The sequence below is a fragment of the Lutjanus erythropterus genome, chromosome 23, assembly GCF_056507025.1.
Source record: "Lutjanus erythropterus isolate fLutEry1 chromosome 23, fLutEry1.hap2, whole genome shotgun sequence".
Classification (NCBI taxonomy): domain Eukaryota; kingdom Metazoa; phylum Chordata; class Actinopteri; order Lutjaniformes; family Lutjanidae; genus Lutjanus; species Lutjanus erythropterus.
This window is the reverse complement of record NC_139339.1, coordinates 14,736,102-14,748,202: the sequence shown is the minus strand read 5'-3', so window position 1 is coordinate 14,748,202 and position 12,101 is coordinate 14,736,102. Positions and strand designations below refer to the sequence as shown.

Sequence of the window (12,101 nt, the reverse complement as noted above, 5' to 3'; positions counted from 1 at the left end):
ACTGAGAAGGGGGAAGACTGAAGGAGTGTCATGGCTGACTGGTCAACATTAAATTACTAAGATAACACAGGTTCAAGCAAGGTCACAGAGTAATTCTTAGACATGTTAATAAAACTATTTAACTGGACACAAATTTATACAAACTTGTCAATTTAGTGATTCAAAAAACGCGTAAAATTGCATGGTTGTGTATTGGTTTTCCATCTCCCAAAATGGGGCGTGGCCTGACCTTTTGGTGAAGTGAAAATTGACAGAAGATGGGACAATTAAAAAAAAGGAGGCGGGACTTAGGGTGGGAATTGTCCCGGGTCACCCCTCTTATTAGTTACGCTCAGTCACGTTAATGATTTTATTTTGAAGGCAACCACCACAGTTCCGCTCCTCAGTCTCACTCACCTGTGCTAACTTGTTGTAGTTCGCATATATCGCCATATAGGAATTACCGCTGCATGCTCTTCAGACTCGGCTCGTGACCAGGGACGAACAACCGCTGACCCTCGGTGCTCTCCCAGTCTGTGTCCGTGTTGAAACATGGCTCTGAGCCGCCTGGAAAAGCTTCAGGTATGGCTCTTCAAGGCGCTCATGGGAGCCCTGCACGCGCTGTTTCGGCTCCTCTCGCCTCGGAGACCGGCTGTGTCCGGGAAGAAGCTGCCGCCCGTCACCAACCCGCTGCTGCTCGTGTCGGCGACGCAGCTCGCCAAGAGGATCCGGAGAAAAGAGGTGTGTACCCGGTCACAGCAAGGGACGACTGCGGCCAGTGGACAGACGACCTTTGATTTATCTTCCGACTCATAAATAAATATGTTAGGTTAATGTTTGTTTTGAATCATAAAAGTTATATAAGCTGTTTCTTATTAAATATGTCTTATCAGTAGATGTTAAGTTATTTTATTCTTAAATCCCTGCAGCTTATTTTTTCAACAACAGAATCTAATTCTAACCCCTGGTACACTCCCTAGGGATCTTTTCCCTGCAGTTTTTTTTTTTTTTTTTTTCACAGGTGTATATTCCTTTAAAAGGAGACAATAGCACCTGTGGAGTAACAGCACAACACACACCTGTCATCTTATCATTATAAAACTTAAAGTGAACTCAACAGAACCAGCAGCCCTAAAATAACCCTGCAGCTTTTTATGTGGCATACAAATTAATTTCATTAAGACAGTGTCAGACAGGTATGGTCCCATTCAAATGGCGGCCCGCTGGCCGAGTGTGGCCCAGAATCAATCCCTGAGTGGCCCAGCCCATGGGCAACCAGAAAAGCAGGTAATGTTAGAAGTAGTAGTCCTGTAATACCACCTGTAAAAACAATTCTTTCTCAACCCTGAAAAGCAAAATTGGCACTGCAAATTGTCGGTTTAACCCTGCATGGGCTGACAACTACTTTATATTTTATTTTGCTGCCAATACATACAAAAATGTTAAGTTATTGATTGTTTAATCAGTATCAACCATGAGAAGCAGGTAGTTATTGGTCATCAATACCTATGGGGGAAAAAAAATCCATATTGTGCATACTAGGATAGAAGCTCTATGATAGAAAACCTTATGAGGATGTCACCCGGGACACTTTCTTACGTATTACAAACAGAATAATTAACAAGTAAATTGAGGAATCAATCAACACAATAATCTACCTTAAAAGATGTCAACAAACATTTACACATTTATGAAGAGTAATTTTTTCATCCTCCTCATTTTTAGGACAGACCTGTTAATAATCTGCATAATTGCACTGTCTGACTTGGTTTTCTGGTCTGTGTGTAACTAATGTGAACACTCACTTATTTTGCCGGAATGGTGTGTTTCTGCAGGTGTCAAGCGTGGAGGTGGTGCAGGCTTACATTGATAGGATCCAGGAGGTCAACCCTCTGCTGAATGCTGTTGTAAAAGACAGGCAAGAGATCATCACTTCTCCTCATCTGATACATTTACTTTTATCTTTTTATGTTTATTGTGCTCCAGAGCGGCAACAATGAGTTGCTTAAAGTGGAAACACACAAGTTTTTTTTTGCTTTAACTTATCATTATGAAATAAATGTTGATTGTACAGTGTAACAGCTATAGAATAATGACACCATCTGCATCCTGATTGGTTCCCTAAAAGCTTCTCTGTAATCAGTCTGTTGCTAGAAATTTATTTTCCCTGGGAAAATGATGTCTCCATTATAGACTAAATTAATTAACAAATTAACGTTTTTTTCTCCCAATGTTTTCTTCCAACATTACTCCCCCCTCTACCCCAACACCAACCCCTGCTGTAGTTACTTGTTTGTACATAGAAATCAGCTAATATTACTCAGACTATACTATTACTACTCAGTGCACATAATTAAAATAACTTACAGCTGTTCCCAAATTCAATATGAAGCTGTGATATTTTCAGTGAACATGCTTATTTCATCTCTTATTTCTAAAGAAGTGATCATTTCATCATGGAGCACGGCTCTGACTCCGAGGAAACGGAAAGTAATCTGGTGTTGTGTCAAAGTGTTTGTGTTGTGTTTCAGTGTGTCAGTGTTTCAACTGATGCATAATTTTAAATTACTGATTTTGAATCAGGAACAGAATTGGGACAAATAGTCCATGTCTCCCTTCGTCCAGGTTTGACGCTGCCCTCCAGGAGGCGGCCCAGGTGGACAAGCTGATTGAGGAGGAAACTGGGGGAGAGGATGTGCTGGAGGACCGCCTGCCTTTACTGGGAGTCCCACTTTCTGTCAAAGAGTCCTACGCCCTCCAGGGTGAGTTCCAGAAATCTAATCTCCTGTCAGTCACTTGAAACCACTTACATCAAATAACCAGCGATTGAGTCGCATTTGAAATTGGTAACTTAAATCTGCCCACACCCAGTTACTGTTTAGTGGAGACATTTTAACTTCTGTATCCATCATGTTGTCCAGATGGCCGCATGGTGAAAATCAGCATTTCCAGGAAATAAACAGTCTTTTAAAGTGTTAAAATGTTCATCAGTCTTCAGATTTGAGCTTAATTTGACACATTTCCGTCTTGCAGGAATGCCCCACACTACAGGTGTGATCTCCAGGCGAGGGGTCGTGGCCACTGTTGACGCTCCTCCGGTGGCCCTGCTGAAGAGAGCGGGGGCCATCCCGCTGGGCGTCACCAACACCAGCGAGCTGTGTATGTGGTTAGAGTCAAACAACCACTTGTACGGCATCACCAACAACCCATACGACCTGGAGAGGATACCAGGAGGAAGTTCAGGTTGGTTTAATTTCTCAACGGTGCACTGAAAGGTCAACTTCTCTTTTAGGCAGGAAATCAGACACTGTTATTGACTTCAGGTTCAGAGTCAAGCAGCATTTATTCAGAACAGCTTATTGTCTGACTCGGCCTCTTTGTCTCCAGGAACAGGGTCCTGGTTTCACCCGATAATCATATTACACTGCAGACACACAAACACAGAGGCTCTGGCCCTGGTTTCTTAAAGGGGAACTCTTAAAGGGAGATGGGAATCTGTTTACAGGCCTTGGCTTGTACTACTGCAGATGTGAAAAAGGTTTTGTAAAGCCTTGCATGAATTCTGTTCATGTTTGGCTGCTCCCAGTCCTGTGTAAGAACTTAAACTGGTTTGATTAAATGGGAACAAACTGAATTGGCATTTGTCATTGAGAGATGTTTGTGCAAGTTAAAAAAGAGACAAGAAGTAAGTAAGCTCCATGGGTTAGGGTTAGGTTTTTAGGGTTTAAGGTTTTGAGACAGTACTAATATAAACAAAGCCTAAACGATATCTCTCTGTTTATTTCGTCCTTCCTTCGCCTGCCTCAGGCGGGGAGGGCAGTATACTCGGCGGAGCAGGTGCAGTGATTGGTGTTGGCTCAGACATCGGTGGCAGCATCCGCATGCCCTGTTTCTTCAACGGAATATTTGGCCATAAAACCACTCCGGGTAAGAGAAACTAAATGTCACATGTATATTATTGCAGCCAGTAATTATTCAGCGTGCTGTCGCAGTATCAATTGCTCTAAAATGGAAAACTATAGAACATAACAACAATTAATCAATGTGAAACAGGTCGCCTGTAGTGATGAATTTACAGAGAATTATCACCTCACAGTACAAACCAAAAACAATCAGTTATTGCAGGTTTGAACAACACATTTATATACCAGACTTCCCTGTGAGTGTGATGTGTTTCTGTAGGTGTGGTGTCACCTGAGAACCAGTACCCTCCATGCACCGGCAGACAGGAGGAGTACATCAGCAGTGGTCCAATGAGCCGCTACGCTGAGGACCTGCTGCCGATGCTCAGGATCATGGCGGGACCTAACGCTCACATGTAAGAGCTCAGCTTCAGTGCCGAGTGTCTTATTTTTACAACATCACCTTATGTGACGTTATAAGTGTTCAAACAAAGTCGTTCTCTTCGCTTCTGCACATATGCAGTTATTTTGTTGCCAGACCTGTTGTTAGAGGATTACAGTACTTGCAGGCAGCAGGTAGGAAAACCTGTCCTTTAAATCATATGTTGTAATATGTTCGTAGCTTTGGTAACAATAATCTGCTTAAAAATACCCACATACTGCTGCCTCAATCTTAATTCTTCTGTTTATGCTACATGGATGTGAAAATACGAGAACATTTTTATATTCTTATCCTTAATTTTCTGTTCTGTTCACGGAACTCTCTTAACCGTTAACAAAGAAAGTCCCCCTGTCAACAGAAACATTTTATTTATATAGTTTTCTTATTTATATTTTAATATAATCTTTAAATTTTAAATTCATCCACATCATTAGCATTAATATTAGTGCACACACATGCAGGTGACTCAAAACACATTCCTATCAGTGATTTCATGTAGGGCTGCAATTTAACAATTATTTTCATTATTGATTGATTCGTTTAGCGTTTTCTCAATGAATCAATTAGTTGTTTGGTCCATAAAATGTCAGAAAATGTTGAAAAATGAGCCCAAGATGACGTCCTCGAATGTCTTGTTTTGTCCAGAACACAAAGATACTCAGTTTACTGTCATAAAGGAGAAAAGAAACCAGGAAATATTCACATTTAAGAAGATGAAAATAGACCATTTTGGGTTTCTTCTTTAAAAAAATGTGTCAAACTGATATATTGATCATGGAAATTGCTGGCAATTAATTTAATAGTTGAAAACCTATTGATTAATCATTGCAGCTCTAGTTTTAATGTTGTTCCACTGGTGTTATCCACTGTGATCGGCCAAAATCTTTCATCGAGGGCTAAATGTTAGGGCGAATGGTCAGGTCAAGTTTGTTTGTTTAATTTGCAGTATTTGCTGCTTACACACACAGGTTGTCACTAGACACGAAAGTTGACTTAAAGAAGCTGCGGTTCTTCACCATCCCCCACGACGGCGGCTCGCTCATGACGTACCCCGTCAGCAGAGAACTGATGGAGATTCAGAGGAAGGTGTGTTGAATCAGAGTCTTCAGAAAATGCACAATGAGTGCTGGCAAACCCACCACATCAGAAAGGATTTTACAATGAAAAGTGTGATGTTCTCCAGGTGGTGCAGCGTCTGGAGGCCGACCTCGGAGTGAAAGTCCAAGAAGTGCGTTTCCCTGAGCTGCGCTATGGTTTCCACATCTGGGACACCTACATGGGTCTTCCTGACAACAAAGGCAAGGTAGGTCAACAGATAACCTGATCCAGGACGTCGTGTTCCTGCATGTTTGTACAGAGCAGTTCTTTAAGGACAGGACTGGACTGTCTTATCTGTTTTCTTGGTTGCAGAGTGAAGATAAATATTGTCTAATTTCAGTGACAGAAAGCAGGCTGAGGCTTACTCACAGCACCTATTGTAGCCAGCAGCTCAGAAATGTTTCACTAATCTGTTTAGCTGCTAGGACACAACATACCACACGCACACACTCACTCACACACACACACACTTCCCTGGGACTGCAGGGTCATTTGATTATTGTTTCTGCCATACAACTATTTATTCACTGTTTCTTGGTATGAAATATTTTACTGCAAATGTGTGTTCAACTTAAGACGGTAGTTGTAATGGAAAGTAAAGACGTACTACACTGTACTTTACTCAAGTATTTCTATTTTATGCCACTTTACACTTCTAACATTTCAGAGGAAAATACTGTACTCTTGCTTTTCTGCAGTTATGTGACAGCTATAGTTAATAGTTAGTTTTCAAATTAAGATTCAACATAAATTAACCTTCAAAATACAGTGTAATGTCAAAGATTAAACCAGTGGTTCCTCTGGTTCCACCACTGGACCTCTTACGAAAAAGAAACATTAAATTTAAATAAGAGTTTGAGATTCAAAGAGGTAAATTATTCAATATTTTCCCCCCAAAAGCAAAGATTTAAATCCAAGCATTGATGTTACGCAGAACTTTGACAATAAATTTGAGTAAAACACACTTTGATTTCATGCGAATGTGCTGCACAAAACACAGACGTAGAAGGTAATTTCAAGTCATGAGGTCCCTGGTAATTCTAGTGCTGTGCGAATAGGGTTGTTAATTAACATGCTGAATAAAAGTTGGTATAAATCGCTAATAATTCAACATGATTTCTTGTCTGACTATGGATAACTTGTCAGGCCTCTCTTATATCAAATTCAACTTCAAAAGCCCGCCAGTTACCGGTGCTTGAATTTCACCAAACAGGACATACACGTATAATGAGCAAATATATTGCACACAACTCAAGGGTCCTCAGTGAGAGTGGACTTTGGCTGCCTGATCACAATCTTGTCCCTGTGCTGGATGTCATGTGCACGAAGAATCAGAATCGCTTCACGGCGCAGTGGGACATGAAGATAAAAAGTTTAGACAGACTAACTTAAAGGATTAAGGAGTTTAAGTTAAATACAAGAATTATATACAAATTGAAAATAGAAGTTATGAATAAGATAGGAAATAGTATAGTATGAGTTAAGTATAAGAAATAAGAAGAATAGAAAATACAGATCAAGTTAAGAAAACTAAGTATACTTGGAGACGGATATCTCTCAAATTTATTACAACAGAAAAAAAGCCTTCTACCTTATTATTAGTTTATTTTCATATAATAGGACTATTACATTTGAGAGAGATCTTCATATTGTTAGGGTGCATTTCCCAACACTAGGTGATATAACAGAAACAGAGATTTTTCTCACAGTACATACGTTAACATGGGGTGAAATTAGGAGTTTTGTGCACAAACGTGCTTTACTATTCTTAGATGAATAGAAAAGTACTGTAACAGTATGCGCATTAAGATCAGCAGAGTAAATGATTTTACATAGGATGGCTGATTATAGTGCCACAGTAGACACTTTTCCACTATCATGAAATACAAGGATGAGCTTGTGCATGTTAAGAGCAGTTTTGCTTCCATTGTCACTCTTGGGCTTACACTGCACCCCAGGGGGCTGTTCTGGGGACAGTTTCCAGGTGTGGATGGCCTAACCTTGCCCTGAGGCGGAGTCAGAGGTCATAGGAAGGGCTGACTTGGCTCTGGGCGAGCAGACGGGTGCACGCAATTTAAGTAGAGATGTCAGCACAGCAGCTCATTTCTTACCCGCACCGTTTCACCAAAGAATAACTTCTTTATTCTGGCTCCCTTCAGTTCTCCTCTTTTTTGACTCGAGTGGATTTAAATAGAATATTTAAGGCATCAAATCCCGCAGACAATTTCACGAGGAGAGCATACTGTGAGAAACTGTTTCAAGGACTTCATGACTTCCTGTTTAAAACGAAAGCCTGGTGTGGATCTGACAATGAGGACAATAACACAGCTTAGTGTTACCAGAGTGATAATGAGCCCTCTGCACAGCCAGGAGTCTGGTGGCAACAGGAAGTAGTAACCACGTGGCTGTATGTTGTTAGTGAATGGGAACAGCACAGCACTGTGGCCACTGGAAAATAAGACACACTCAGTGTACTTAAAGTCAGTGGTCCGGGCAACAACAGGGGTCCTAGAGTGGGTTGTTAGAGGAACAAATTATTTTAAGAAAGAAATAGTGTTGGTCATTTTGATTGATTGTAATTTATGATGATCCTACTTTGATCACTGATAAATACTCTTTGTAATCTTCAAACCTAAAAATTAAAAAATACTCCACTCCTTAATACAAAGTCCTCTCCAACTAGGGGTCTGTGGTTATAATATGCATCTATTTTGGGCATCCTTGACATGAAAAAGTTTGAGAACGCCCGCTTTAAAACACCTCAGAAATAAAAATACTAATAATCATGTTTAAAATATTTTCTTACCTTAGCCACCTCAGCCATTTGTTGAGCAGATGGGTGAACCAGGACGACCCGTGTGGCCTCTGTGGGAGCTGCTGAAATGGATGGTGGGAAAATCAGAGCATACAATGGCTGCCATCGGTAAGACGGAGAAAAAAACATTCACAAACGCATCGTTTATTTTAACGGTTATGAATCAATTACATTTTATTTTAATTTAAATACTTTCTGACTGGCTTTACTTGTTTATATTTAATTGTGTACTTGATCTGTGCAATAAAATGGTCTTGGCACTGTCTTCAAACTGTAGCTGTACATGTTTCCATGATCTGAACAGAACGTGTGTGTGTGTGTGTGTGTGTGATGTTTTCAGGTCTGGCCCTGGTAGAGATGACCCATGGGTCCAAACCCTCGCCCTTTATCATCCAGCAGAAGGAGAAGCTGCAGAAGGATGTGGACGAGCTGCTGGGGACTGACGGTGTTTTCCTTTATCCTTCACACCCTAGAGTGGCTCCCAAACACCACCACCCGCTCTTCAGACCATTTGACTTTGCCTACACGGGTCAGTCGTCCCTCAAGTGTTGCAGCTACAACACCACATGTGTTAGCAATGATACTAATTAAGATCCTGTTCCATTTAGTGAAGCAGAGCCCTGATTCTGTTTGACCTGACTGAAACAGAACTGTAATTAGTATCATTGATAACACCTGCTCCATACTAACATCCTAATTAGCGTGCTAAAAACAGTGTGAGAGACTTTTTAGTATCTCTGAAAATCAATATTATATGTGGTACATACTATTAAGTCATTTCATTCATTCGTCTCCGTCTCCAGGTATAATCAACATTCTTGGGCTGCCAGTCACTCAGTGTCCTCTGGGTCTGGGTGAGGAAGGTCTGCCCCTGGGCGTGCAGGTTGTTGCTGGGAAGCTGCAGGACCACCTGAGCCTGGAGGTGGCTCTCTACCTGGAGAAGACGTTCGGAGGCTGGAGGGACCCTGGAGCCAAATAAAACCTCAATATAAGCTAACAGCCATGACCAAATCTCCAGACTGGAGCTGGTGGGATTGAAGATGATCAGACTGACAGTCTGTCTGCCGCGCTGCTTACTGTAGAACACAAATACAGACAGGTACAATCACATGTTGAATGTTCAAGAGGAAGAGATTGATTTTTGCACTAAAGGAGGAATCAGCTGTTCCAATACGTGCAAGTCATATGATGATTTCATAATTTGTCCTGTTCAGTGACTGTTATGTCATGAGCACAAGCTTTATAAAATGGTTGATTTTTTTTGAGCGAATTAGTGGAAATATCTTAAATTGAGCGTTCACATTATCACACAAAACAAGGCTTTTGTGCTGTTTAGAGCTGCAAGGATTAGTCGATTAATCGATTAGCTGTCAACTATTGAAGGAGAAATCTGTAATATATTTACTGTAATAATTCATAAAATGACCATGATATGTCGTCAGAGATTAAGGAAACCTGTTCAGTTGTAATACTCACTTCTTTGACGCTACAACACAGTTTCCTCCTTTGAAATTTCCTCTCTGATCTGGAATAACTACTTTTGTTTGCCCGTTAAACTTTATTTAGAGTTGAAATTAACGATGAATGTTTTTCGAATGAGTCATTGTCTGTTTATGAGTCACAAGAAATCATAACAAATCTTTCAGAAAGAATAAATGTGTATAACAGTTAAATTAAGCACTATGTTAATGGAGTCTGGCAGGCAGACAGTAACTTAACTCCAACTCCAGTGTGTGTATTTTCAGAGCAGTGCACTTTGGTTTTCAGGATAACAAGCTCAGCTTTACGTTGACGGACAATTAACAGTAATAAACAGCTGATCAACTTACAGCGGAGGACTTGTCATCATTTGTTATTGTCAAATTACAATGTTGCACTTGTCTTATGCTCCTGCAGTGCTCCTGCAGCCTGCCTGAGCTTCCTCGAGTCTGGAGAGGAGGGGAGGGAGGGAAACCACTCGCCTCAACCACAGATCGCGTATTAAACAGGATTCCAATCTGCAACACTCATTTTTGAACACGCAATTGTTACATGTTGCTCCTTTTAATTAATCGTTTTGATCATCAATCAATCCTAATTCTCTGATTTAAACTTCACAAATGTGAATATTTTCTGGTCTCTGTGCTCCTCTGTGACAGTAAATTTAATATATTTGACTTGTGGACATCAGAGAATGTCATCTTGGGCTTTGAGAAACAGTGACATTCTATAAAAATTATTAACAGATTAATCAATAATGACAATAATCATTAGTTGCAGCCCTAGTGCTGTTCATCCCTACCCTCATGCTTACCTTTTGCACAATTCTTATCTGCACAGTTACATGTGTTACTAACTGTAAACTTTCTGTTGCTATTTTAACTCTCAGTACATCACAGGTTCAAGGTTTTAAATGTCTTACAGACTCATACAGGTGTTTCTGTTGTTCCAGCTAATTAGACTTCTGCTCAGGTTCACATTTGGTGTTTTCTAATGTTATCAGACTCCAGACACATTAAAGAAAGGTGTAATTTGACCTGCTTGAACTGGTACAACTAGTCCAGAGAGACGACAGTCAAGTGTGGTCAGGACATACTCACACATCCAGCCAGACAGAATAATGAAACACCTGTGTAGATGTGTAGCAGTTTTTAACTCATCACCTGTAGTGGACTGTAAAAATGCTTTAACAGACTGACAAAGTGCAAAACCTTAGCTGTGTGGTAATTTGAATGTTACATATCTGAAGTTAATCAAAGGTGGTGCCTGTTTTATGTTGCGACTCATTTGTTTCAGTTAATAAAAAAAAAAATGTCTGACTCTTTTCTCTCATTTGTCATTTCACAGCTTCTTGTAACAAAATGCTGTTTTTGCTGCCTGTCTGATAAGCACAGCTCCAGGTCAGATGGTTGTTCTTAGGCCTGTGTCTCTGGCAAGTTGTAAAAGTAAATAATCAATCTTTGGGTTATGTAAGGGGCTATTTCTTGGTGAAAAAATTCCCTTAAACTCACCAGGTAAATAAGACTGAATGTAACTACAGGGACACAGTAATCCCACTTTCATGTGGTGATGGGAATAATAGAAAATTTTGAATTTTTTTATTCAAATTTCCTACCAGGTTTGTTCGTGTGTTCATGAATTATCTGGAACATTTCTGTAATTGTAACTGTGTAGTGTTCTGCACTGAAAGTTTCCGAAACTCATCAGGTTTAAATGAAAATACAACTGGATGTCATCAGAGTACAAATATGCTGCTGAAATCCCTGATTATCTGACCTAGTGGCTGCATGTAAATGGAAAATAAAAAGGGACCGAAAATTGATCCCTGGAGGAGACCAAAAGCCAAAGAAGCACTGTCCGACACAAGCACCAAGAGACTGACAGTAAAACAGAAAGATAAGAGACGTGGTAATTCCAAAATGTTTGACAGTGTCATGTTAGTTTAACACTTTACAATAGCCAGCTCAAACTTCATTTCACACAGATTAAAATGAACTAGTTCATAGTTCAAGTACAAGTCTGTCTATGTTTTGAGAAACAAAGGTAACCAGTCCTTTACAAAATGCTGTGATGTTTAACTTGGGTGGAGGAACTCTGTGCCTGTGGCTTGTGGTCTTGCCCTTTGTTAAATGGTTGCAATTGAAAATACTATATTATTAACAATTATCCGCTTTCCTTCTTTTGGGGGTTTATAAGCCTCAAATTTGGTTAAAGAAAAAAAAAGAAAGAAAGAACCTAACGGTTTGAGTTGGGCTCAAAAATCTATTAAGGACTCAACTTTTCTGTTTTTACAGTGTAGCAGGCATGTCCTGTATCTACTGAGAGTCTGCAGATGTACTTACTTGGGCCATAAAAAGCAGTGCGTGAGCGTTGTTTACTCTTGCAG

At 40.2% G+C, this 12,101-nt stretch overlaps 1 protein-coding gene across 1 annotated transcript; it reads left to right on the top strand.

Moving 5' to 3' along the window:
* Nucleotides 1–396: 396 nt before the first annotated feature.
* faah2b (fatty acid amide hydrolase 2b) lies at nucleotides 397–11,034 on the top strand. Its single transcript, XM_084712751.1, has 11 exons — nucleotides 397–720; nucleotides 1,815–1,897; nucleotides 2,605–2,741; nucleotides 3,013–3,222; nucleotides 3,787–3,906; nucleotides 4,162–4,297; nucleotides 5,292–5,409; nucleotides 5,507–5,626; nucleotides 8,233–8,344; nucleotides 8,577–8,765; nucleotides 9,040–11,034. The coding sequence occupies exons 1-11, from the start codon at nucleotides 532–534 to the stop codon at nucleotides 9,213–9,215; spliced, it is 1,590 nt and encodes a 529-aa protein (XP_084568877.1). The 5' UTR covers nucleotides 397–531; the 3' UTR covers nucleotides 9,216–11,034.
* The last annotated feature ends 1,067 nt before the right edge of the window (nucleotides 11,035–12,101 follow it).

Bases quoted from the DNA above. Each gene is read 5' to 3' on its own strand.
- faah2b (XM_084712751.1), top strand. From the start codon at position 532: ATGGCTCTGAGCCGCCTGGAAAAGCTTCAGGTATGGCTCTTCAAGGCG. The intron at 721-1,814 runs GTGTGTACCCGG...GTGTTTCTGCAG, and splicing joins AGAGGATCCGGAGAAAAGAG to GTGTCAAGCGTGGAGGTGGT. The intron at 4,298-5,291 runs GTAAGAGCTCAG...TTACACACACAG, and splicing joins GCGGGACCTAACGCTCACAT to GTTGTCACTAGACACGAAAG.